This window comes from Natrix helvetica (genome assembly GCF_964273705.1).
Source record: "Natrix helvetica genome assembly, chromosome: 5".
In the NCBI taxonomy this organism is placed as follows: Eukaryota; Metazoa; Chordata; class Lepidosauria; order Squamata; family Natricidae; genus Natrix; species Natrix helvetica.
Genome location: NC_138551.1, coordinates 18,961,086 through 18,986,573, shown reverse-complemented (window position 1 = coordinate 18,986,573; position 25,488 = coordinate 18,961,086). Strand labels below are relative to the sequence as shown.

At 41.0% G+C, this 25,488-nt stretch overlaps 1 protein-coding gene across 9 annotated transcripts in view; it reads right to left on the bottom strand.

The window, feature by feature from the left end:
- The window catches only part of TNIK (TRAF2 and NCK interacting kinase), a 381,221-nt gene that overhangs the window by 115,722 nt on the left and 240,011 nt on the right, over nucleotides 1-25,488 (bottom strand). For all 9 annotated transcript variants that reach the window (XM_081954743.1, XM_081954744.1, XM_081954747.1 and 6 more), the window contains exons 7-10: nucleotides 22,732-22,862; nucleotides 16,427-16,481; nucleotides 11,081-11,159; nucleotides 1,829-2,004 (exon numbers count right to left, since the gene is read on the bottom strand). In XM_081954743.1, coding sequence (XP_081810869.1) covers nucleotides 1,829-2,004; nucleotides 11,081-11,159; nucleotides 16,427-16,481; nucleotides 22,732-22,862 — 441 coding nt within the window. The remainder of the gene's footprint in view (nucleotides 1-1,828; nucleotides 2,005-11,080; nucleotides 11,160-16,426; nucleotides 16,482-22,731; nucleotides 22,863-25,488) is intronic.

Below are 25,488 nucleotides of genomic sequence, written 5' to 3'. Positions count from 1 at the left end.
ACAAAGAATTAAAGGGAAGTAGGCAATTACAGTGGCTGTTGTATCTGGATTGATGATTTCAATCCAGATATAAGGTGGATAGCTAAAATGGATTAGGGAGGTGCTGCTTGCCTGAAAGCTTTTTAATTTGTAAGTGGTCCCCAAATATCATAAATCTATTTGAGAGAGAAAATGTGGGAAGAGCGCTAAATGTGAAGGATACTGGGACTGGAGCAAATCTGCTCATTGCAGAGATCCCTTGATAGGGCTAAATATGATGGAACAAAAGAAGTTTTATTTGCCAAAAGATCATTATATTAGATCAAGGTGAGTTGACCTAACAAGAGAGAAGGGAAAACATCATCATCACTAATACCTGTCAACCGTGTGTGTGTATGTGTGTGTGCGTGCACACGCATGCACGTGTGTGTCTTCAAGTCAGTGTTGAGTCCTGGCAACTGGCTGGAAGCATCCATGCATTCTGGCAAGGTTTTTCAGAAGTAGTCTGCCATTGCATCTTTCCCAGGGCTAACAGAGAATGACTGACCCCCCCGGCCACCCATCTGGCCTTGTGGCTAAGGTGGGACTTAGAACTCAGTCTCTCATGCTCAGAGATAACTAGAATTGAAAACTGCAGTGCAGGGGGGAAAATATGATCTCACTTGTACTTCTGACACACTGTTTTATCTGAAGGGAAGAATAAACTTTTGCAATGCAATACAGAGCAATTAGGTGGCTATCAAGTTTATGTACAAAGCTTGAGGCTATAAAAGTGAAACTGTTTTCTACTGTGTTTCATCAATAGTTTAAATGAACTAGGAAAAAAACCTCCATCTCAATCAATTTCTATGAATCCTTAGATACACCCCAAGGCAGTATAATAAAGTGGGTTTATTATTTCTCTAAAATATTCCATTCTTTCTAACAAAACAGAATATGAAACGAACATTTATCCCTCTGTGCTAAAAAAATAAATAGATCAATGTTAAGCACACATATTACTGCTTTTTTAATTTAAATGCAAGCCAACCAAGAATTATCTAGTCTCTAACTATTGGGTCTATTTTATTTATTGATTTGTGATATTTACAACCAGGTTTTCTCCATAGGTTTCTGAGTCATACGCAGCACTTCCTTTTTCTGTTTCATTCTGCTCTAAAATTGGTTAAGAGTTACATGCTCTAGTTCCATGATGGCGAACTTATGGCATCTCTTTCGGCATGTGTGCCATTGTCAGCTGCTCTTCTAGTTTCCAGTGTTTCCATGCCGGAGCGTCAAAAAACGGCCTGAAAAGGCCCGAAAAACGCCCTTAAACAGCCCAAACTGGCCTGAAACTGGCCTGGAAAATGGCCCGAAAATACCCCCAAAACAGCCTGAAAACAGCCCCCAAAACAGCCAAAACCAGGAATGTGCGCGCTAACCAGCTGGTCTTCGGGTTTTCAGTCCTCCGACACGCATAAACACCAGCTGGAAGGTGCGCATGTGCATGCCAGAAACCCAAAAACCAGCTGATCAGCGCATGCATGCACACTGGCCAGCTGCTCTTCGTGTTTCAGGCGCTCTGGCGCACATGCATGCATGCACGTTCTGGTTTGGGCACTTGGTGCCGAAAGGGTTCACCATCACTACTCCAGTTCCTAAAGAATATGAAGAATACAAAAGGTTACTAAGCACCCAAAATACTGAGGCAATTTTTTCATTTTTTGTATTGCTTTGCTTTCTTCTCCCACAGAGAAATGTGAAAATATGGCTGTTTACCACAATGTGAGCCTTTGTATGTTCTTATATCCCTGGAACAATGCATTTATTTTTTTTTACCACTGGCCACAGAACAGTATTTTAATCTTACCTTTCTCTCCTCGTTTTTTCTTAGTCCTGTCAATGTGATCCTTGAGCTGGATGCGAACCTGCCTTTCATTTGGCTGGTCTCGAATGAATGGGTGCTTCATCAGCTGTTCAGTGGTCGGCCTCTGACCATGGTTTTTCACCAGGCAGCTTTCAATGAAGGACTGGAATTTTTTGGACCTATTGAATCAGAGAATTGGGGACAGATGTGCAGGAAAAAGTTTGATTAATACCTTATTTATGAGTTAGGGTTTTGCCAGTCTTGGAGAACATTAAAAGGATTGTCCCTATAAGAAGACCATATATTCTGTGAGCATGTTAGCGAACCTGACTGAGGCCATGTTTGAGGCTTCAGGGTTGCCACTAGATGGGAGGGGGAGGGAAATAGTTAAGTGGGATTTTGCAGTCAAAACAAAAGGTTTTCCTGAGGGAACCAAGGTCATTCCAACAAGTGGCTGGGAGAGGAGGAGCAAAGTAACCAAGCAACCGGCCAGCACTTCTATTGACCATGTGACTGATGATTTGGGGAAAGGGGAAAACTTTCTGTTTTAATTAGGTGAAAATCGTGGGAACTTTCAGGGTCAGTTTTCACCAGTTGTGCCAATATGATGTATCCAATAAATTGTTCTTTGAGGAATCTACCTGTCTTGGAGTCCTGCTTTCAAGGGGGGTATTACTTGGAACGTTGACAGTTAGGTCAGCAAGTTGGTGAACCCTCCAACCTTTTATCAAATTAGCTGAGAATTAAGTGGGTTCTTAGAATTACATTTTTGATACCCCGCTGAAAAATCTGAGGTAAATTATTTTACGTTTTAAGACTTTGGGGGCTTTTCTAACTGCCTTGAGGAAGACCCATAAAATTCGATACGCTTCTGCAATTATATACAGGATCATACTGTAACTCCAATAGAATGAAAGGGAGCAAGAAGGCTAAATGAGCAAGGAATTCATATTTATATATATATTTTATGTATAAATGGACACTTGGAGATAATACCAATGCTAGAAACAATTAACAAATTCAGCTGCTATTAATACAGGGAGTCTACACATGTCCCATATATTTCAATGGAAACCAAAGGGACAATGCTCTAGGACCGTGATGGCGAACCTATGGCACGTGTGTCACAAGTGGCACGCGGAGCCATTTGTCAGGGCACGCGAGGCGCTGCCCTGTCAGCTGGCCAGCGCGCATGCACGCGCTGGCCAGCTGAGTTCACCTTTTTAAAAGCTATTTTTCGCCTTCCCCAGGCTCCAGAGGCTTTATAGGAGCCTGGGGAGGGCGAAAAGAGCCTCCCCCGCCCCCCCGGAGGCTTCAGGGACCGTCCCTGAAGCCTTCGGAATGCTTAAAACCACCCTCCGAGCAAACCGGAAGTCACTTCCGGTTTGCTCGGAGGGTGGTTTTAAGCGCTCCGAAGGCTTCAGGGAAGCCTCTGGACAGTCCCTGAAGCCTCCGGAGGGCCTCCGGGGGGGGAGGCTCTTTTCACCCTCCCCAGGCTCCTATAAAGCCTCTGGAGCCTGGGGAGGGCAAAAAAAAATGTAAAAATGGGGTGGTCGCGCGTTTTGCGCGCATGCGCACTGGGGTGGTCGCGCGTTGCATTATGGGTGCGGCACACCCGCACTCGACTCCCCTGCGCTCCTCCCACTTGTGGCACGCGAGCCAAAAAAGGTTCGCCATCACTGCTCTAGGAAGTTGCTGCCTTGTTTGGATACACGTATGAACATGTGTAAATGGAAAAACAGGTCAACAATATTTTCTGCTTCAGAGGAAACTGTCAATGAACTGGAAAGATAGGTGAGTATAATGTTTTGCCATCATATTTTTGTTAGGGTTTGTTACAGAAATCACATCCAGAAAGCACACACAGATAACTGATTCAGCAGGATTCATTAACCTCTTTATATATAATATAATACATGAAATAAATATACAATACCAACAGCAGGTTCACAGGCAGAGGAAAGAATGGTTTCAGTTCAGAGCTTAATACAGCTAAGAGAGCCTCCTCTATACAGGGCAGTTAAACTAAGCCTAAGGCACGCCCAGGCACCCAGCTGTCTCCAGCAAATACTGTTTCAGTTACCTAAACAGACCTTATTGGCTGACTTAGTTGCTGTGCCTATTCATTGGCTGGCCTTGTTACCATGCTTCTGCAGGTTCATGAATATTCTGACATTTTTCTAATGATGAATTCCACTTCAATGTACAAACAATATATTCAATTTAGGTTTGGCTTATCTTCAAGAGTCTTGTAGAAATTCAGTTGTAAAAGTTTATAAATTGTGGTTTTGTTCATTTTCCAATGCTTCATCCACTGTTTGGATAACCATGGCAGTGCCAAGTAATCTCTTACATTTTGAGAAACAGGAAATAAATAGTCAGATGATTTCTAAATAACTTCTTTCTGTTTTCTACTGAACATCACAATTTAAGATAATCTTAAAAACATTTTTTAAAAATGGTTTAAATATAAATTATTTTGCATACCACTAATTACTAGTGTTCTGAAATAATCAATAATGTGAGTTTACCAGAACTATCTTGTTCTTTTGTTAGTTGGCTAACAAAAGAACAAGAAACAGTAGTTCTGGTAAAACTCATATTATATTTTTAGTCTAAAACACCAACACAGATAATTCATTCAATTAAATCAGTATTATCTAAGCTGGTTTGATGTGACTCTTCCCCCCCCCCCCCATAGTTTTTGCAGTCCTCTCTGAAGATATCAGTGTTAAATGTGGGAAGTCAATCTTCCTCCAGGCGGTCCTTCAGAATTTCCTTCAGAATTTAGATAGCAATAGCAATAAACTTACATACTGCTTTACAGTGCTTTACAGCCCTCTCTAAGTGGTTTACAGGGTCAGCCTATTTCCCCCAACAATCTGGCTCCTCATTTTACCCACCTTGGAAAGATGAAAGGCTGAGTCAACTTTGAGCCAGTGGGAATCGAACTGCTGGCAGTTGGCAGAATTAGCTTGCAATACTGCATTCTAGCCACTGCGCCACCACGGCTCGTGCAGATCAAAAATATTAGGTGGAACCAAGTATATATGGTGCAAGCCATATATTGAAGGCACTTTTTTGTTCATGACTCTTACACTCTTCCTGATATACGACAAAAACCTCAAACCTCAATTTCAGACAATTTGGAGAGAGTGAAAAACAGAGGAAAATGTGCAAAATGGATCCTCCTATGACTGCACCATACAGCCCAACTGATAAACCTGTATGTATTTTCAGGAGATCAAAATAATTTAATTGAGTTCAACCTTGCCAATACAAAACGGCTCAAGAGGCATCAGATTGCTTACCTCATCGGTTTGGAGAAAGCAAACATTTTTGTGCAAACTCTGCAGACCCTTATAAAAAGCAAATCCATGATGCCCACTGGGTTTTAACCATCAATTTTACAAGAGGCTTTTGTGAGTATCCACAGCTTGTGAAGAAATGGCTTCTTCATCTTGAACAGATGCAAACACTGCATGACTGCAGCGCTGTGACAGCTGACCAATAAGACCCACTTGCTGTTGGATCATCTTTTACATTATTCTTATATACTCCGTATGATAAACAACTTCAACTTTTATAATGGTTGCCTATATGTAATAGATATGTTTCTGAAGGCAAAAACAAAAGAAGGAACTCCTGACACCAATCTGCTTATCCGCAGCAGCTGTCATCAAATGATAATCCACAGGCTTAAATAAAAATCTGAATGTACTATGCACAGAGGGAAACGAGTCTGGTATTTTAAGCCATTAAGTTAGCAAAGAATGCTGCTTATCAACAAGACTTTCTGTATCGCTCTAGAGCAGATACTTCCTTTAAGCACAATTACAAGGTTGTGTAGGTAAATAACAACATTAATAAAGGGTGCTAGTCAGGCTTTGGAGTAAGAATGCCTTAATAAGAACATTTACTTCTAGCAAAAGGCCTTCTTAGGGTAAATGCATTTATCTTGGAGAAGGGATGTTATAAAAAATTACGGTACTGGTAATCCTCGACTTACAATAGTTCATTTAGTGACTGTTCAAATTTACAACGGCACTGAAAAAAGTGATTTGTGGCCATCTTTCACACTTATGACCACGGCAGCATCCTCATGGTCACATGATCAAAATTCACTTGGCAACCGACTCATATTTATGACAGTTGCAGAGTTGCTGGGGTAATGGGATCTTCTTTTGCTATCTCCTTACAAGCAAAGTCGATGGGGAAGCCATTAAATTCATTTAACAACTGCATTACAAAATTAAAAACTGCAGTGATCCACTTAACAATTGTGGCAAGAAAGGTCATAAAATAGGGCAAAATTCACTTAACTTTTGCTCAGCAGCAGAACATTTGGGCTTAATTGGGATTGTAAATCTACTATCAGTATACTTTGTTAAAACTAATTTGATTTTCTTTTTAAGGTGATGGTGCTTTGATTTACCCCATTACCTCTACTTCAAATGTTCTCCCAAAAGCATGGTGCTACCTAATAAGGCCAAAGGCATGCTAGGTGAGATTTATGGGATCTGAAATTCAATATATTTGGAGGGCATTTGTTACCGCAGGCAGCAGCTGCCCGTCCCAAATTTTATTTCTTTTCAACCATTAGAAGGGGCTTTTGCTACCTCCTTACAAGCAAAGTCAATGGGAAAGCCAGATTCATTTAAAAACTGTATTATCAATTTAATAATTGCAATGATTCACTTAACAACTACAGAAGGAAAGGTAGTAAAATGGGACAAAATTAACTGAATTAATATTTCACTTAAAAACAGAAATACTGGGCTCACTTGTTGTCGTAAGTCGAGGACTATCTGTACTGCAAGGGACTTTGTGAGAGGCTGCAGCTATGAATTTCCTCCATGTGAAATGCTGCTTTCACAGGCTCTTAAATTCAACTCCTGTTCAGTGCAGGGTCCCTTCTCAATGAAGATTGGGCACAGTTGCAACTGTGGTTCAGACAGAATTAGCATTATTTGTCAAATTGGCTGAGATAGCTCTCTCTCTCCATCAAAATAAATTGAATTTCAAATTCATGTTGACAACATGTTCCTGCACCAATCTTTCTGATCTCTTCCTGATGGATTGGGATTTGCAACTCCCACTAATGCAGCTGACTGGGAATGCTGGCAACTGTCATCGCAAGCAGGATATATATTCAACGTTAGCCCAACCCTTTTTGCAATTTTACCTTGCAAATACAGCACGTTTCCGCTTTATAGCACATAGATAACTTTTAAATTATACCATGTTTCCCTGAATATAAGACAGGGTCTTATTTTCTTTTGATCCCCGAAATAAGTGCTTGGCCTTATTTATGGGAAGGTCTTACTATTTTTGAGGTGCAGAAGGCGGCGAGCGTGGTCACCTCACGGCTGCTGCTATGTTGCAATATTTTCAAGGAAGGTTTATTTTTGGGGGAGGGCTTATTTTAGTGCATGCGCTCAAAAGCCCAATTGGGCTTATTATCCAGGGAGATCTTACTTTCAGGGAAACAGGGTAAGCACAGAGTTACCTGTGACACTTTCCCCCACATATTACCGAATGAAATAACGGCACTGTATCGAACTCCTTCATTACCAAATTCAGGAAGCCGTGTGATAAAAGTTTTCAGCTGCCGAAAAATGTCAGGGGAACTTTGTTAGAGAAAATAGGGGGGGAAATGTAAAAGAAAATTCAGATAGGGGTTTTCCCACAAGTCGAATTCGCCATGCTGCAAAGAACTTTCCGCTAACCACCAAAACCTGTTTATGTCAGTATTTTCAAAAGAACAGAATTAATAATCAGGCTGCTCCTTTTGTACCAAAACTGTGCATGGATTTTAATTTCAACTTTGACTTCATCCCCAACTTGGCCCTCCCTTCTTATCTGCTTCGTGGGCAAATCTGTTCGTTTGGATTTAAATACTTGCCCATCTCATATACAAGACACCGGGTGGCTTACAATAAACAATAGCATTCCTGACGTATTGGCAAAGTAGGAGAGATGGATTATCGAAGATATAGAGCTGTGTTTATCTAGCATTCTCAGCTGTCCAGCTTCTGGACAGACCACTTTGCATAGCCAGATTATCTCCCTTGTCTTTTCTCTTTCGCGGCTAGCAGAAAGAGTTACACAGGGTCATTGCAGCAGGCCTTCTGTCACGACTGCGTCATGTTCATCACTAATTCAGAGTGATAAATCACCAGTATTTTTCTCAAGTATCCTATGATTTTTGGAAAAATTCCTTTATGCCTAAATGCACAGGGGTTTTTTTCCCCCTTGCAAAAATAGTGTGAAATTTTTCCAGCTAAACTGAGATATTCAGTAGAAGAAAATATAGGTGGCTCAGTGCTGAACTGTGGAGTCCTTTAGTGCTAACAGAGAAAATGAATTGAAAGGACTTTGGAGGTCTTTGGGTCCAATCCCCTGCTCAGGCAGAAATCTCTATGCCAGCTGTCGTTCCAGCCCAGCTCCACCTCGCATGCACACATTCCTCCCGCTGGCCAGCAGGTCTTCGGATCTATGCTGTGCATGTGAGGGAGGTGGGGCGCATGCACGGGGGGAACTTGCATTGCATTTTGGGGCCTCACGCAGTGCCCCCATGCCCCGTTTTTGGTCCCAGGTTGGTACAGGAGGCAGCTTTCCAGGCCCAAAACAGGGCACGGGAGGAGCGTGTGTGATCCCCTGTGCCCCATTTTGGACCTGGAAAGCTGCCCGTATCAACCTGGAAGCGAAAAGAAATGGGTGAAAAGGGCTGGAGTGCAAGTGCATAGGAGGGCGGGGGAGCATGGTGGGGGGTGTCATTTGCACATGCACGAGACACACACGGGGAATGCACACACTTTGCATTATGGGTGTGGGCATGCGGGCATACATGCACGGACACATGTGCAGGCTTTTGGCATTCAATGACGAAAAGGTTAGCCATCACTCCCCTATATCATTTCAGACAAATGCTTGTCCAATCTCTTTTTCAAAATGTCCAGTGTTGGGGCATTCACAACTTCTGGAGGCAAGCTGTTCCACTGATTAATTGTTCTAACTGTCAGGAAGTTTCCCCTCAGTTCTAAGTTGCTTCTCTCCTTGATTAGTTTCCACCCATTGCTTCTTGTTCTACCCTCAGGTGCCTTGGAGAATAGCTTGACTCCCTCTTCTTTGTGGCAACCCCTGAGATATTGGAACACTGCTATCATGTCTCCCCTAGTCCTTCTTTTCATTAACTAGACATACCCAGTTCCCGCAACCATTCTTCTATTGACTGGGGAAGATGGGAAAATTGATATAAATCAATATTGAAAACCAAATATACTTTTCTTCTGTTCTATTCTATTCTATTCATGAACATTGGATTCACACTTAGGTGACACATTAACATCCTCGAGTTTACTAGTTTGGCGATTGTGCTTTAAGAGTCATTAGAAAAACAATGTTCAGCCTAAATGTTGATCCCTTATTCTCTGTAGCAGCCCCTTAGATATTAGAACGCTGCTATTAAGAGCACTTCTTCTTGGACTTTATAACCAGGTTCTCCAAACAAACTACATTGTTAAATGTTGCTTTCTTCACTATCACTAAGGCGTGAAAAGTAAACATGGAAAGCTAACAAGAGGGTGGCTGCAAAGTGGCTAAAAATGTCAAGATGGCAGCAATGAGGTGCAATAGAAGCTTTGTTTTTAATGTATGTCAGAAGAGAAATACATATAAAAAAGATGCCTTTTGTTATGCATCATAATTTTTCCTCTGGTCTGTTGCGCTAGGGGGCGCTGTGCTCAACGCTGATTGGTTAACTGTTTGACAGCGGCATATATAAAGAGCTGTCAAACAGGGCTCAGCTGTTGCCAGTTAGCTGAGACGCGCGAAATGTGAAGTGCCGCGTTTGGCAACCCGTTAGCAATAAACTGTTAGCATTTGTTAAGTCCTGGCTCGCCTCCGTTTGTCCACCCGTATTCTCCCAGCTAGAACACCTTTAGCTTTCTGACTTATTTAATTCGGTGTAGGCCTCGCCCAACTCTTAAAATGACCCTTTTTAATCGTACCACATAGTCAGGCCTGTCAACAAGGAGCAGAAACCTAAACAGGATCTGTATCTAGTGATGTGGAATATGGAGGTTGAGACCATGATCGAAATTAGAGCCATGCAAAAATTTGGTTTGACGATTTCATTATAAAGTAATTTGTTCAAACTACTCTCTTTGAATCAACCTGCCAAAGTAAGATGATATGTCAAACAGAATCAGCTGCTTTCAAATCTATTTGAAGATTTAGTGGACTCCACATGTGCAAAGAGAGACTTTGGTCCCAATCAAATCTTTGCACTGAAACTAATCAATCTGATTTGAATTACAAACTCAGATTGAGTCACACATTCAAATAGTATCTTGAGAAATGTATAACCCCTAATTAATATATGTATGTAAATGTATGACTAAGAGTCTATTTTTCCTTAGAAAAGGAAGAAGCACAGCCAGGCCTCAATATGTAACGAAAAGATATGGCTTTTATTGATTAACTGGCAGCCACCAAGCAAAGGGTGGATATGGATTGGGACCACATTGATTGATTAATTAGACTGCCTTTATTAATTTTATAAATAACTCAAGGCAGCAAGCATATTACTCCTTCCTCCTCCTCCTATAATTCCCCACCACAACAACCAGAGGTGGGTTCCTACCGGTTCAGCCGAGTAGGTAGTAACTTGGCCTAACACGCCCCCGAACCGGTTCTATCATCGGTGCCGCCATCTTGATTTTCAGCTCTGCGCATGCGCAAAACAATCTTCATTGCAAAAATGTAATTTTTTCCCCCTTTTCTACGGTTGTGCACATGCGGAGACCTTTTTAGGTGCAAATGTGCTCCTAATTTTTTGGTGCGCTGAACCGGCAGTATTGCCGGCAGCCACCCACCCCGACAACAACCCTATGAAGTGAGTTGGGCTGAAAAAGAATGGCCAGCTTAAGGTCATCCAGCTGGCTTTCACGCCTAAGGCAGGACTAGAGTTCACAATCTCCTCCTTTCTAGCCTGGTGCCTTAACTACTAGACCAAAATTTGGCTCCTTCTTTTGCCTTGTTTATCAGTGCTCTGAAATCTATGACCATTGTCTGCAATGCCAACATGGAAGCATTTACATTCCCACAAGATATTCAAATTCTTGGAGACACGCCCACGTTGTCCCAGACCAAACAAGAAGCATTTCATTGCTGAAGTTGATAAAGTGGAAGTAAAGTATAATGGCTTTTTAGAGCACGCACATAGGGAGAGTAGAAGAAAGACGCACTCACCACTTCTTTGATTTCAGCCTGGGAGCTGGGTTTCGGGGAATGAGAAACAAAGCTCTCATAGGATGCATATCACAAAGGGCTGGGGGGAAAAAAAGAAGAAGGCATGAAACAAATTGTCAAGTGTAATGGAAAAAAGAGAACATTCCACTAAAGACATGGACTAAAATCCGCACGTGATGTAGGAAGATAAATTTAGTAACTAGGTTCACAGATCCTAATTGGTCATAAGTGAGGTTATTTCTGAGGCTCTGATGCGTAGTTTGACCAAGGCCTTAAATCAGAGCTTATTTGTTGTTTGGAATGAAAAAAATGGGCTTTTGATCAGATTGCTTCTGCATGGACTCTATTTGTTTGTGGAGTTTTTCAGAGGATCTCGGGATGATAAAGGAGAAGAATGTCTATAACACCACTGAAAAAAAGATGATGTTTCTGAGCACAGGTATGTCCCCTTCTTAAGGACTAACTTGTGACAGTAACAAGTGGTAAAATATACCATATTTTTCAAAGTATAAGACACACCTTCCCCCCCCCCCAAAAAAAGTGGGTGAAAATTTAGGTGCGTCTTATACACCAAATACGGGCGTTTTTCGCCTCCCGAACCCTCCATGTGTCACATTTTCATCCTCCCAGGTTCCCAAAAGCACTCTGCAGGCCAAAAACGGGGGCACTTTTGGCAAAAACGGGCCATGCGGAGCACTGCAGAATGCTTCTGGGGGTCTGTTAGGGCGAAAACATGACACGCAGAGGGCTTGAGAGCCCAAAACTGGGCCCGTTTTTGCAGAAAACAGGCCATGCGGAGCATTGCAGAGTGCTTCTGGGGGCATGGGAGGGCGAAAACACGATGCATGGGAGCCAAAAACTAATTTTTTCTTGTTTCACTGCTATAAACTTAGGTGTGTCTTATAGTCCGGTGCATCTTATAGTCCGAAAAATAAGGTAACTACTTCACTGCTCTTATTGAGTCCACTGAATGCCAGCTAATGTCTTCCTCAGGACAACCTGGTCACCCCTGGATAAGGAGAAGCTGGGAAAGTCGGAGAAGTCATTCAGATTTCCTGGAATTTGGAATCTGCCTGCCAACTCTGATGCGAACCTGGCTGAAGCCATCTTGTGCTGCCTCATAGTTGCTTCGAAGCCTGAGGCGGGGGGGGGGGGGGGAGAGTAGATAGCCTGGCTACAGTCAAAACATTTTTCCCCCCTGTAGGAACCAGGGTCATTGAAACAGGTGCTGCCTGCCACCTTCATTGGACAATGTAACTGTTGACATCTGTGAGGAGGGAGTTTTATTATTTTAATTAGGTGAAAACTGAGGGGGTTGGTTTTCACCACCTGTGTTGATATGATGTATCCAATAAACATGTCCTTTGAAGAATCTACCTGCCTCTGAGTTCTGCTTTCACATGGGTGCATTACTCAGAATGCTGGCATTGCCTGTGCAATTCCCGTGGCGCTGGTTGAGACACAGTCTTAGCTTGGTTATCTTGGATGAGTTTGAACCTATTAGTTTTAAGGAAGTGGACAAGGTCCTTTGGGCGATTGGTGTGACAACTTGTACGTTAGATTCATGTTCTTCCTAGTTAAAACCTCAGGGGCAGGTTGGCATGGTTGGAGTCACATTGTGGTAAATACATCCTCAAGAGAGTAGATAGTTCCACTAGCTCTTAAGGATGTGGTGTTCCTCCTTCTCTTCAAGAAGTTATTGCAGGATCCAACAAAGCTGCATTATTTTCATCCTGTCTCCAACTTTCCCTCTTTAGGGAAGGTTGTTGGCAAAGTGATCATCTGATCGAAAGAACCAGAGGAAATGGGTTATCTGGAATCTTTTTAATCTGGGTTCCAGTCAAAACAACATTGGTGCACTTGTCAATGACCTATGACAGTCTCGGGCTAGGAAGAGTACATCCTTCTCTCCTCCTCCTCCTCCTCCCTCCCAAATTTGAATGGGCTCTTTCTCTTTAAGAAAATTTTAAAAACCTGGTTTTTGTCCCGGACTTTGGGTAGAATAGAAGGGTCTTTTCGTCTTTGAGAAATGTATGTTGATAAGCCTATACAGGTAGTCCTCAACTTATGACCACAATGCAGGCCAAAATGTATGTTGTTAAGTATGAAATTTGTTAAGTGAGTTTGCTCCATTTCTTGCCATGTTTGTTAAGTGAATCACTGCAGTTTTAAAGTAGTAACACGGATGTGAAGTGAATCTGGCTTCCCCATTGACTTTGCTTGTCGGAAGGTCACAAAAGGGGATCTCATGATTCAGGGACACTGCAACCGTCATAAATGTGAGTCAGTTCTCAAACATCTGAGTGTAAATCACCTGACCATGGGGATGCTTCAATAGTCATAAGTGAGAAAAATAGCCATAAGTCACTTTTTCAGTGCCGTTGTAACTTTGAACAGTCACTAAATGAACTGTTGTAAGTCAAGGACTACCTGTATGTGGTGGGAATTGTCAATTTGGGGCATTTTTGGCTGACATTGCTGGCTTTAATTTCAGCTTTTCTTTGCCTTTATTAATTTACACTACCTAGAATTACGCTCATACAAGTTGGGAAGTCATATAAATCTTGCAAACAAATAAACTAACTAACAGCTTTGCTTGTTTATTGCTTAGCACATTGTATACATCTGGCATCTGAGGTTTTCTGACCCACAGATGTTCGGTGGGTTGTGTGATCCCTGCCTATTTTGGTTTATTCAACAAAGAATGCTTTCATTATAGCTTTGTGTGATATGGGAAGCCAATCATCAATTTGTGTCTTAGTACTTTCTAAGATAGAGAATTCTTCCCCTAGTCCTGTGATGGCGAACCCATGGCATGTGGGCCAGAGGTGGCATGCAGAGCCCTCTCTGCTGGCACGTGAGCCGTCACCCCAGATCAGATCTCCGTGGCGTTTCTTTCCGTGAGTTTCTGTTTCCATGCTTGTTTGGATGCCCCATCTCCCGCCGACTAGCTGGTCTTAGGGTCTCTGCTGCAGATGTGCACATGTCCGTGCATACACATATATGTCCGTGCATATGCATGTCAGGATATGCATGCACATGTCCACACCTACATATGTCTATGCATGTGCACATGCATGTCCACACATACACGTTTGTGTATGCATGCATTCATGTGCGCACAACTTACAGTTTGGGCACTCGGTGTCTAAAACAGGGGTGAAATTCAGCAGGTTCTGGAGAACCGGTAGCGTAAAGTTTGAATAGTTCAGAGAACAGGCAAATACCATCTCTGGCTGCTGGCCCCAGAGTAGGGTGGGAATGGGGATTTTGCAATACCCTTCCCCAAGAGTGGGGAGGTATGGGGATTTTGCAATATCCTTCCCCTGCCACCCTCTCCAAGTCACACCCACAGAACCAGTAGTAAAAAATTGAATTTCACCACTGGTCTGAAAGATTCACCATCACTGCCCTAGTCAGTTGCTATTGCTGTCAGCTCTTGCAGGTTTTCCTATATAGTTAAAGAGAAGCTCTGCTTAGACTCATGAAGTTGAAAAGGGTTATTTAGGTCACTGAATCCAATTCCCTGCTCAGCACAGGAATTTAAGCATCCCCAACAGATGGCTGCCAAGTTTATGATTCCAGTAATTCCCTAGGTAACCACTTTCAAACTGCTCTGCTAGAAGCTTTTTTATTAACATTCAGCTGGAATCTGCCTTCCTCTAACATAAGTCCATTATTCTGTATACTACAAGACAACAGAAAACCACGACCTTCTTCAATGTTGACACTCCACTAGCTACTTGAAGAGGACTGTCCTCTCTTTCATTCCCCACAGTCTTCTGCTCTCAAGATTAAACAAGAGTTGAATTTTAATTTTTGATAATGAAATGTTTTAACAAATGCAACATTTATGTTTTCTGCTTTTAATGTCGTTTTATTATTAAAGTCTTGTTATGCAAAGTTAATGTTGATTTAAATGTCACGTCTCTAGCCATCCAACAATTTCAGGTCATAGATAAAATTCCAACAAGTATTTCTCAGTCACTCTTTTAGTTGCTTTGTTATATCAGCTATAATGGACATATTTATGTTTGCACAGACTTCATGAGATAGAAGTAATAATTAAAGGAAAGTTTATGACAGAAAGGAGAAGGAAAAAAAATTGAGCTCACCTCCTTCCATGTTTTCCCGAAAATAAAACAGGGTCTTATTTTCTTTTGACTTCCAAAGTAAATGCTTGGTCTTATTTTTGGGGAGGTCTTATTATGTTTGAGGTGCAGGAGGTGGCGAGCATTGTCACCTCATGGCCGCTGCTGTGTTGTGTGTTCTCTTTTTGCGGCGGCCATTAGTGTGACAAAAGAGGCGCGGTGGCTAAGGTTGAGGGAGCTGCCGTTAGGTAAGGGCGTTTGGGGTGCATGGGGCATATTCCCCCTCACTTTCCCCCTCCAGCCTCGCCTCCTCACCTCGTGTTGTTTGCGCAGCAAGCAACCAGAGGAAATAGTGGCGACTGGCTGCACATGTGTTTAAATATTTTCGGGGAAGGGTTATTTTTGGAGGGGGGGGGGTATTTTAGCACATGTGCTCAACAGCCCGATTGGATTTATTATCTGGAGAGGTCTTTTCTTCGTGGAAACAGGGTAGTGCATATTTTAATATCTCATTATGGTCTACTATAATAAATCTAGCCAAAACTCAATGTATTATAGTTTGTTGCACAGATACTGGATTTGGCATTTTTATCCACCTATTGAGTCCTTCCCGTGGACCTGAGATGTAAATGTTTGATAGTGTCAGAGGTATCAGCACAGGATTAAATTGTTCTCACTAAAGCCGCCTTTTGCAATTGACTGATGGTGTATTTGTCAATTCTGATGGTGTTCAAATGGTGCTCTAGTTGTTTGGGGATTTCACACAAGGCACCTATTACCATTGGTACTACCTTTGCTTTCTTTTGCCACAGTTGTTCTATTTCTATTTGCAAGTCTTATGCAATTTTGTTATCTTCTCCAGTTCTTCCTCTTCTATTCTGCTGTTTCCAGGTACTGCCATCCAGACTTCCTTTGTCTTTCTTACTGACAGTTGTTAAGTCTGGGGTGTAATATGGCAAGTGCCTCTCTGTTGTTATTGTTATTATTATTATCAAATTTATTTGCCATCCATCTAATAGTTTGAGGCAACTCTGAGAAGAGCCATATCATGATAATCATATCTATATGTAGGCTTTGAGTCTACATAAAAGTCAGACATTTGTTCCCGAATTCATCACTTTATTCAACAAATCTTTATTTAGGGAATATTTGCATGTAGCATATTATAGTGAATAGGAATTTCTACCACTGCATAATGAATTTTAATAAGCAGCAATCCAAACTATGATAAAGCATCAAATTCAAATATACTCACGGGGAGCTCCTTCTGCCATTTCGATGGCTGTTATCCCTAAAGACCACAAATCACTCTGAAAGAAACAACCAAAAGTAACAAAACTTACAGTGATGCACAACATATTATAGTTACTACTATATAGTTACTACTATATATAGTACTATAGTTACTACTACTACTACTTCTTGATACCTTCATTCTGTAAGTTTCCTCAAAAATTGTCTAAATAAGTTCTGGATCTTTTGATTCCTCAAGTTCACTTGGGCCTTTCACAAACCCATGTTTATGTTCTTTCCACTGTCAAAGAAGGGCACCCCATAAATTAAGAGAAACCCAAACCAAAATACTGTGCTATTTTAGTACACTGAAGCTGTATAATCCAATGTTATTCTCTATCAATAAGAACTAAATATTTCAAAACATAATAATTTTGCAAGAGTAAAATACTACCAAAGGTGGTATTCAGCCAGTTCCCTCTGGTTCGAGAGAACCGGTAGTGGCAGCTGTGGGAGGCTCTGCCCATCTGTCCCGACGTAATGTGCGAGCACTGCGCATGCGCATACCGGTAGGGAAGGTAAGTGAATCCCACCACTGAATACTACCCCTGCTTTTCTTATTTCCCCAAATACTTGTCAACTCTTACCTTCCATAATTTGGACAACTTTCAGACTTATAGCTTTATATATACATACACGCATATTGCTCTATTATGCAAAGTATAACAATAGAGTAAGAAATAAAAAAATTGAAGCAGAAATTAAAAGGAAAGAAAATTAAACTAATTTACACTACTATTACAGTACCATATCTTTCTGACCTTACAAAGCATCGTTACTTCTTCCATCATAATAAAACCTTCTTAGGTATCAACTATCCTCTCAATCTATTTGCTCTTCCTTTATATATTTATTTTGTGACTTAAAACATATTTTCTCAAGATGTTTATTTTCAAATAGTGTTCAACCTACATGTATTTGTCTACTATTGATTCTTGTTCCTATCTTTTCTTGCCTTATATGTCATAAAATTCTTAGTGAATCCATTCCCACTGCAAATAATTGCCTTTTATGTTTCTTTAGTCACAGAAATCTCTCATAGCATTATGTGAATCATTATATGTGGATATTAGTTCCCAGAATTATAGAAATGGTTATTATCGGAAATTGAAAATTGCATTTGTCGAAGCTTAGTCACTGATATATAACCTTTTGGTAGAAGAAAAAAAAAACTATCTCAAAGGGCAATTGCAAGAATAATAAGGTATGGAAAACTTCTGATTGCTAATCGTTGCAGAGGCCTTTGTAGGTTTTCAAGAAACTACTTTTAAGAAAAATGGGTTTTTGAGAAACTACTCACGAAAATAACAAGTATTTCATCAAGTTCAACCTTCCTCAAAGCAGAGCAGACAAATTTCTGCAAAAATACTACTGGGAAATCTTAAATCTGACAGATGGGTAAAAGCAATGAAAATTGATTTCAAGAAACTTGCAAAACTGAAACACTGTCTTAGAAAACAGACACTAGGCATTTTGGTTCCTATGTAATAAACCATGTTTATATTGCATTAAGAATACCTTCTGAATTGTGAGTGTAAGTATTAGACTACAGATGACATATAGAAAGTCCTTGGGAGACAAAGCCAAAATATGACATCTCAGATAAGAGACTATATAGTCCACAACTAGGTGGTGGGCAGGGCAAAAAGCTTAGCTTAGCTCCCTAGCTTCTCCGGCTGTAAAGGCGACAGTGGGAGATTTGTACTTTCAGACTTTCATGATTCCGTTAATATAGCTTTACAATAAAGTAGGATCTATTCATAAAAGCCGAGGTGGTGCAGTGGTTAGAGTGCAGTACTTCAGGCTACTTCTGCTGACTGCAATTTGGCAGTTTGAATCCCACCAGGCTCAAGGTTGACTCAGCCTTCCATCCTTCTGAGGTTGGTAAAATGGGGACTCAGATTATGGGTTAATGAAATCCAAGCCCTTGCAATGTCTTCTTTTAAAAGAGACAATATTTCTTCTGACTGTTTTGGTCTGTTCCAGTCTGTTATTTTTAAACATTGCAATTATCTATCTTTCTCCTTTTTGTTGATTTAGCTTCTTCTACCAATTCCTGCCTGCTGTTTTCTTTTTCTCTTTTACTTAATTCCTGAGTGCCCTTTGCAAGCCCTACTAATGGGATATTTTTACTGTGCTAACGTTGTAAAATGTCTGTAAATAAAGGTATGTTTGTGTATGTAAGATAGAAATATGCATGTAGACTTTTTGCACGTGTGTGCAGGTGCCCGCATATCAGCTTTACCTAAAAACCATTTAATAAATGAACAACCTTCTTGGTGACCTCAGCAACTGGTTATCCCCTTTCTCTATAGACCCCAGGAATTATCATTTTGTGGCATTGCAGATTTGTGAAAGACACTTCTGGGCACTGTTTCCAAATTACAGACCCAAATTTCTTTTGCAAAACAGAAAGGTGGAGAAAATGTGGCCATGAAACTATGATAGAATTAATAGACATCTACATTATAGATTTGCGCCTAAAACTTCCGAATCTCAGGCGTCCATGTCCCGCCCAAGAAAACTCAGAAACACGGTTACTTGCTGCAAGTTTTAATGAGGCCGCAGTCCGGCCCGAATGAGTTCTAAGAGATACGAAGTCAGCTACTGCCTCCCAGCACTCTAAACAGCCTCTAATGGTCGTAGGTCCATCCACAGCCCAACACCAACCCTGTAGCCAGCATCCGGCTGTATACACGTCTCCTTCCAGGTCTCCCGGGCTACACCGGTGTAACCAGCGCCAGTCAGCTGTTGCGGCCATGAGGAGACCAGCGCCAGGCAGCTAGCAAGAGACAGTAGACACCCAATTTGAGTCAATAACTATGTCCCAAATTTGAGGAGGGGAAAACGGAAAACACACATTTGTTCTCCTGTTTTGTGACTGTTAGCATTACATATTAAAATTTGGATGTGCAAATGGCAGGCCTGTCAAATTTTCTTTTTCCCTTCCAAGAGATAATCATCTGCTTTCTTTTTTATTAAAAAAATGGCACTTAAGAATGGAATGAAGAGAAATAAAAAATTTTTTTACAGTACAGGATTTATTTATTGCCTTTGTGATATGACATGATTTATTTAGGAGGTATTAACTATATAATTCTGTGGTCACTATATTTATGAGGTATTAACTATGTAATTGAGTGAGCTCTGTTTTATTACAAAAACTAGGATATCTGAAGTTCTAAAACTTTTTTTTTCAAAGGCTCTGGGATTTCCTCTTTGTACCAGACGATCTAGATTTCTGCATTTATTTATTTAAGACAATTGGTCAAATCCAACAGATCCAATTAAATATATTAATAATTTGTTTTTAACACAAATAAAATTCTGCATCTACTTTTTCTTATTTTATCTTGTTTTTCTTTTTCCTCTTTTCTTCTTTTTATTTCAATCTTCAATTAGCTAAAAATGGAATAAAGGCCGCTTAGGGCTTTATTATATTAAGACTGCCAGAAAGCAGGATCTAGTACATCAAACTAAGAGCAGAACTACATATCCACCATGGTCCATTTCTACCATGAAATAAGTTACCATATCCTGTACTAATTGTAGTCTTCAAGCATCTTCATAGTCTTTTGCATGCGCAGAAGTGTTGCACGAGCATGTGCGCCCATGAGCAAACCAGTAGCAAAAATAATAGAAACCCATCACTGGACTTAATACTGATATACATAACATATTTCATACTATAACAATCCACTTCTTAAATTATTTAATTCTATTAATATATTTTCTATATTTGACTAATCTACTTTCATTTCTAACTTTCATACTTGTTCTCTAACCATCAGTAGAATAATTCCCATATGCTATAATATTCGATTTGCTCCTTCTTCTCTTTAAACATGAGTGTTAACCTATTCATTTCTACACATTCTAATATTTTCCTAATCACATTCTCATCCGTAGGAATCTCTTCACTTTTCCAATGTTGTGCAAATACAATCCTGGCTGCTGTTATTACATGGATAATCAAATATACATTTTCGTGACTATAAGGTTCTGGTAAAATCTCCAGCAAAAATATTTTGGGTTTCAAATCAATATGTTGTTACAGTCTGTAAGTAAACAGCCCAATGTCCTGGTGTTCTCCATGTTTCTGACCCTGCTTTCCCTACTCATTGTAGTTAATGACTATGTTGAGAGAAAAAGGGGAAAATGCATGTAGTCCCCACAGCACAGACCGAAGCACTTGGCCTGAAATTTTAACTGCAATGACAAATCCCAAATCAATATCTTTCCAGTGACTGCCTTATGGAACATTTTTCTCTTTAAGCTGTGTTCAGAACAGAAAACCAGCAAGGAAACTGTTTAATGATGGCAAAACAGAAGGTCTGCTGAAGATCTTTTGACAAGTTTCTGTCACTCAGAAAATGGATCTGCTGTCTGCTTTTAAGTGGGCATACAAAGGGGATTTCAACTTTTCTTAACCAACGGGTTAAGAAGGTTGGTTGCTTTTGATCTTTCTCAAGAAGATAAAGCTTCAAGAACACATAGCTTGGAATGCACTACAATCTTCATATATTTAGGAAAATATGTTATAGTTACCAGCGAAATGAGGGAATAAATGGGGAACTCATCAAATTTGAAGATGACACCAAGCTGGCAGGAATAGCCAACACTCCAGAAGATAGGCTTAAGATACAGAAGGATGTTGACAAACATGAACATTGGGCACTATCTAATAAAATGAAATTCAATGGTGAAAAGAGTAAGGTTCTACATTTAGGCAAGAAGAACAAAATGCACAGGTACAGTATAGCTAGTACCTTTCTCAATAGTAGTAACTGTGAGAGGGATCTTGGAGTCCTAGTGGACAACCATTTAAATATGATCCAGCAGTGTGCAGCAGCAGCTGAAAAAGCCAACACAGTTCTAGCTGCATAAACAGAGGGATAGAATCAAGATTATGTGAAGTGTTAAAACCACTTTATAATGCCTTGGTAAGGCCACACTTGGAATATTGCATTCAGTTTTGATCACCACGATGTAGAAAAGATGTGGAGACTCTAGAAAGAGTGCAGAGAAGAGCAACAAAGATGATTAGGGGACTGGAGACTAAAACATATGAAGAACGGTTGCAGGAACTGGGTATGTCTAGTTTAATGAAAAGGAGCACTTAGGGGAGACATGATAGCAGTGTTCCAATATCTCAGGGGTTGCCACAAAAAAGAGGGAGTCAAACTATTCTCCAAGGCACCTGAGGGTAGAACAAGAAGCAATGGGTGGAAACTAATCAAGGAGAGAAGCAACTTAGAACTGAGGAGAAATTTCCTGACAGTTAAAACAATTAATCAGTGGAACATCTTGCCTCCCGAAGTTGTGAATGCCCCAACACTGGAAGTCTTTAAGAAGATGTAGCCATTTGTCTGAAATGGTATAGGGTTTCCTGCCTAGGCAGGGGGTTGGACTAGAAGACCTCCAAGGTCCCTTCCAACTCTGCTATTATATTTGTATTATTGTATTAAATTACAACATATTTTTTTAGCGCGCACAATGTTCTTCTTTTTCTCCTGGGGTAAAGTTAGGCTGAAGATAAGATAGCAAATGGCCCAAAAACCCACAGTGAGATTGACTGTTGAGGGATAGATTTAAGTTTGGATTTTCTCCCTATTTGAGGGAGAACCAGTGTGCCTCAACTTTTATCTGAAATACAAAGTAGCATTAGAATAGAATAACGGAGTTGGAAGGGACCTTGGAGGTCTTCTAGTCCAACCTCCTGCTTAGGCAGGAAATCCTACACCACTTCAGACAAATGGCTATCCAACATCTTCTTAAAGACTTCCAGTGTTGGAGAATTCACAACTTCTGGAGGCAAGCTGTTCCACGGATGAATTGTTCTAACTGTCAGGTTCAAGATAAATATGTCTAGAAAATATTTTAATTGCTAACGTTGGATTTTCCCCCTTACCAGAGGACCCTCCCTTGTGGGTACTGTGAAGCCATTACCATGGCAACTCCACTGTGCTGTACAATAGAATCCATTTTACAGCAGTACAGTGGAAGCCATTTTAAAGCACAACAGGTTGCATCTTAACAGATCATGCATCCCGATGGTTTTAGGGGTGTCTTACCCCCACAGTACTTGTTTCCAGAGAGTAAATCATCTGTGTACCAAGTTTGGTTGAAATTGCTCGAGACGTTTCAGAATTATGCTGGAACATACACACAGACAGAGCCATTTATATATATAGAGAGAGATGACTAAAAGTGGCATTAAAACAGTTTGGGTTACTAAATGGGATCTATGCCAATAGCTATCGATACCTTAAAATCATAAGTAGCATCAGGGTTTTCATCACAGGCGATGACCTCAGGTGCCATCCAGTATGGTGTTCCAATAAATGTATTTCTTCGACCAACTGTTCTGTCTAGTTGAGCGCTGACTCCAAAATCCACTAGGAATTGAAAATAGGAGAATTTCAATGAGGTAAAAGTTTTAAAAAAATGTTGGTCTCACTAAAAGGACATAAACTAAATTTCACATCGGATGATCCCCATGAACAAGGCAATTCATTTCAGAGTACTAAGAAATTTCAGCCCCTCACTCCACCCTATACATTTTCTCCTGTATCAATCTGGGGGTCAAATAAAATAGGCAGTTCTGTAGACCAAGAAGCTTTATGGAATTGAACAGAGAAGAAGTCTTTTTAAAAAAAAGATGTTGGACATCTCATATGAGGCTTTAGGGTTCTCATAAGAAACCTTGTGAAATGTTGTCATAGAATACACCTTTATTATTGTAAAAAAAAAAAAAAAAAACAGGAAATTGAGGTCACTTTTTCCAACTACCGTATTTCGTGAAAAAGGGCCGTTTTTCGGAGGTTTGCAGAGTGCAAAAACTCCCCCCCCCTTTGGAAAGCTCTTTAACTGATGAGAATTACATTGATCAAGTGCTGTGCCAGCAGAAACAAAGTCTTAAGGTTTGTCCCCAATTTCCTTCTCCAACACATGGATAAATACACCTGGAAGCATCTACCTACCTACCTACCTACCTACTCTCTCTTTCCCTACCAACCTACTGTATTTCTCTCTCTCTCTCTCTCTCTATCCCTCTACCTACCTACCTACCTACCTACCTACCTACCTACCTACCTACCTACCTACCTTACCTACCTACCTACACACACACTCTCTCTCCCTACCTACTGTATTTCTCTCTCTCTATCCCTCTACCTACCTACCTACTCTCTCTCTCTCTTCCTACCTATCTACTGTATTTCTTTCTCTTTCTATTTCTCTATTTCTATCTCTCTACCTACCTACACGCACTCCCTCCCTCCCTACTATACTTCTCTCTCTCTATCCCTCTCCCTACCTACCTACCTACACTTTCTCTCCCTACCTATCTTCTGTATATATCTCTCTCTCTCTCTATTTCTATTTCTCTTTCTCTATCCCTCTACCTACCTACCTACCCACCAGTGGTGGGTTCCTCCCGGATCGCACCGGATCGCGCGCACTCCCTTTCAGCGCTCCACCTGGCTTGCGCGCTCCCTTTCAGCGCTCCACCTGGCTTGCGCGCTCCCTTCCGGCGCTGAAACCGGAAGTACAGTTTTGCCCGGCCCTGGCGAAGCAACGACGCCTGCCTGTGCTCCACCAGCTCGGCTGGGAACGGAGATGTTGGCGCTCCGCTCCGCTGAGGAAACATCTCCGTTCCCAGCCGAGCTGGTGGAGCGCAGGCAGGCGTCGTTGCTTCGCCAGGGGCGGGGCAAGACTGTACTTCCGGTTTCAGCGCCGGAATGGAGCGCGAGAGCCAGGTGGAGCGCTGAAAGGGAGCGCGCAAGCCAGGTGGAGCGCTGAAAGGGAGCGCGCAAGCCAGGTGGAGCGCTGAAAGGGAGCGCGCGCGATCCGGTGCGATCCAGCAGGAACCCACCACTGCTACCCACTCTCTCTCCCTGCCTACCTACTGTATCTATCTATCTATCTATCTATCTATCTATCTATCTATCTATCTATCTATCATCTATCTATCTATCTATCTATCTATCTATCTATCTATCTATCTATCTATCTATCTATCTAATTTCTCACTCTCTCTATCCCTTTAGCTACCTACCTACCTACCTACCTACCTACTGTATTTCTCTTTCTTTCTCTCCCTCTCTATCCCTCTATCTACCTACCTACTTTTTAAAATAATTTGCCTCTTCAAAACTTTGGTGTGTCTTATACTCCAGTGCGTCTTTTACTCCGAAAAATACGGTAAAAATACGGTAAGTCTCAATGTGACTTAAGAAATGCAAGATTTTCATAGCACCATTGAAGAAGAAATTGTTGAATTCACATATCAAAAGGTTTTGTGCAATTTCACAAGTTTCTTTTAATACATTACAATTGTTATCATATTTTTCAGACTATCAGTGTATAAGACGCACCAAGATTTCGAAGAAGTAAGAAAAAAATTGTTGTCTCCCCCCCCCCAAGCACTCTGCAGGCTTCAGCAGGGTGGGGGAAGGCAAAAACACCCCTCTTTTGGTGAAAAATGGCCTGGTTTTTACCCATTTTTCACAAAAATGGGATGCGGGAGCGAGGATTTGGGAGGCCAAAAATGGCTGTATTTGGTGTATAAGATGCATCAACATTTCCACACTCTTCTGGGGGGGGGGGGGGAGAAGGTGCGTCTTGTACTCCAAAAATACAATAATTGATAAAATATTTGTAACTTGTCTTATTTGGAACTTTCATCTGTATAATCCATCTAGCTTCCCCTCTCTTTTCCTACTTTTCTTTACTTCACCCCAATTTACATCTGTCTAGTCACTCTGTGCATCTAATAAAGTGAATTGCAGCTCATAAGTGCTTTTAACAACATTTGTTAGTTGGAAAAGGTCTATCAGATTCCTGATCAAGCTTTTCTTGTGACAAATCTACAAAAAGAAGCATCTTGATCATTGTAGATCATAAAATAGAGCCACAGGCTAGAGAAAATTTCCAAAACACCTATGCTAGAAACTAGAAATGGTGTTATCTAAAATTTCATTCTTATTTTTAGAAGATGCATTTTAGTATTTCCTTGCTTGC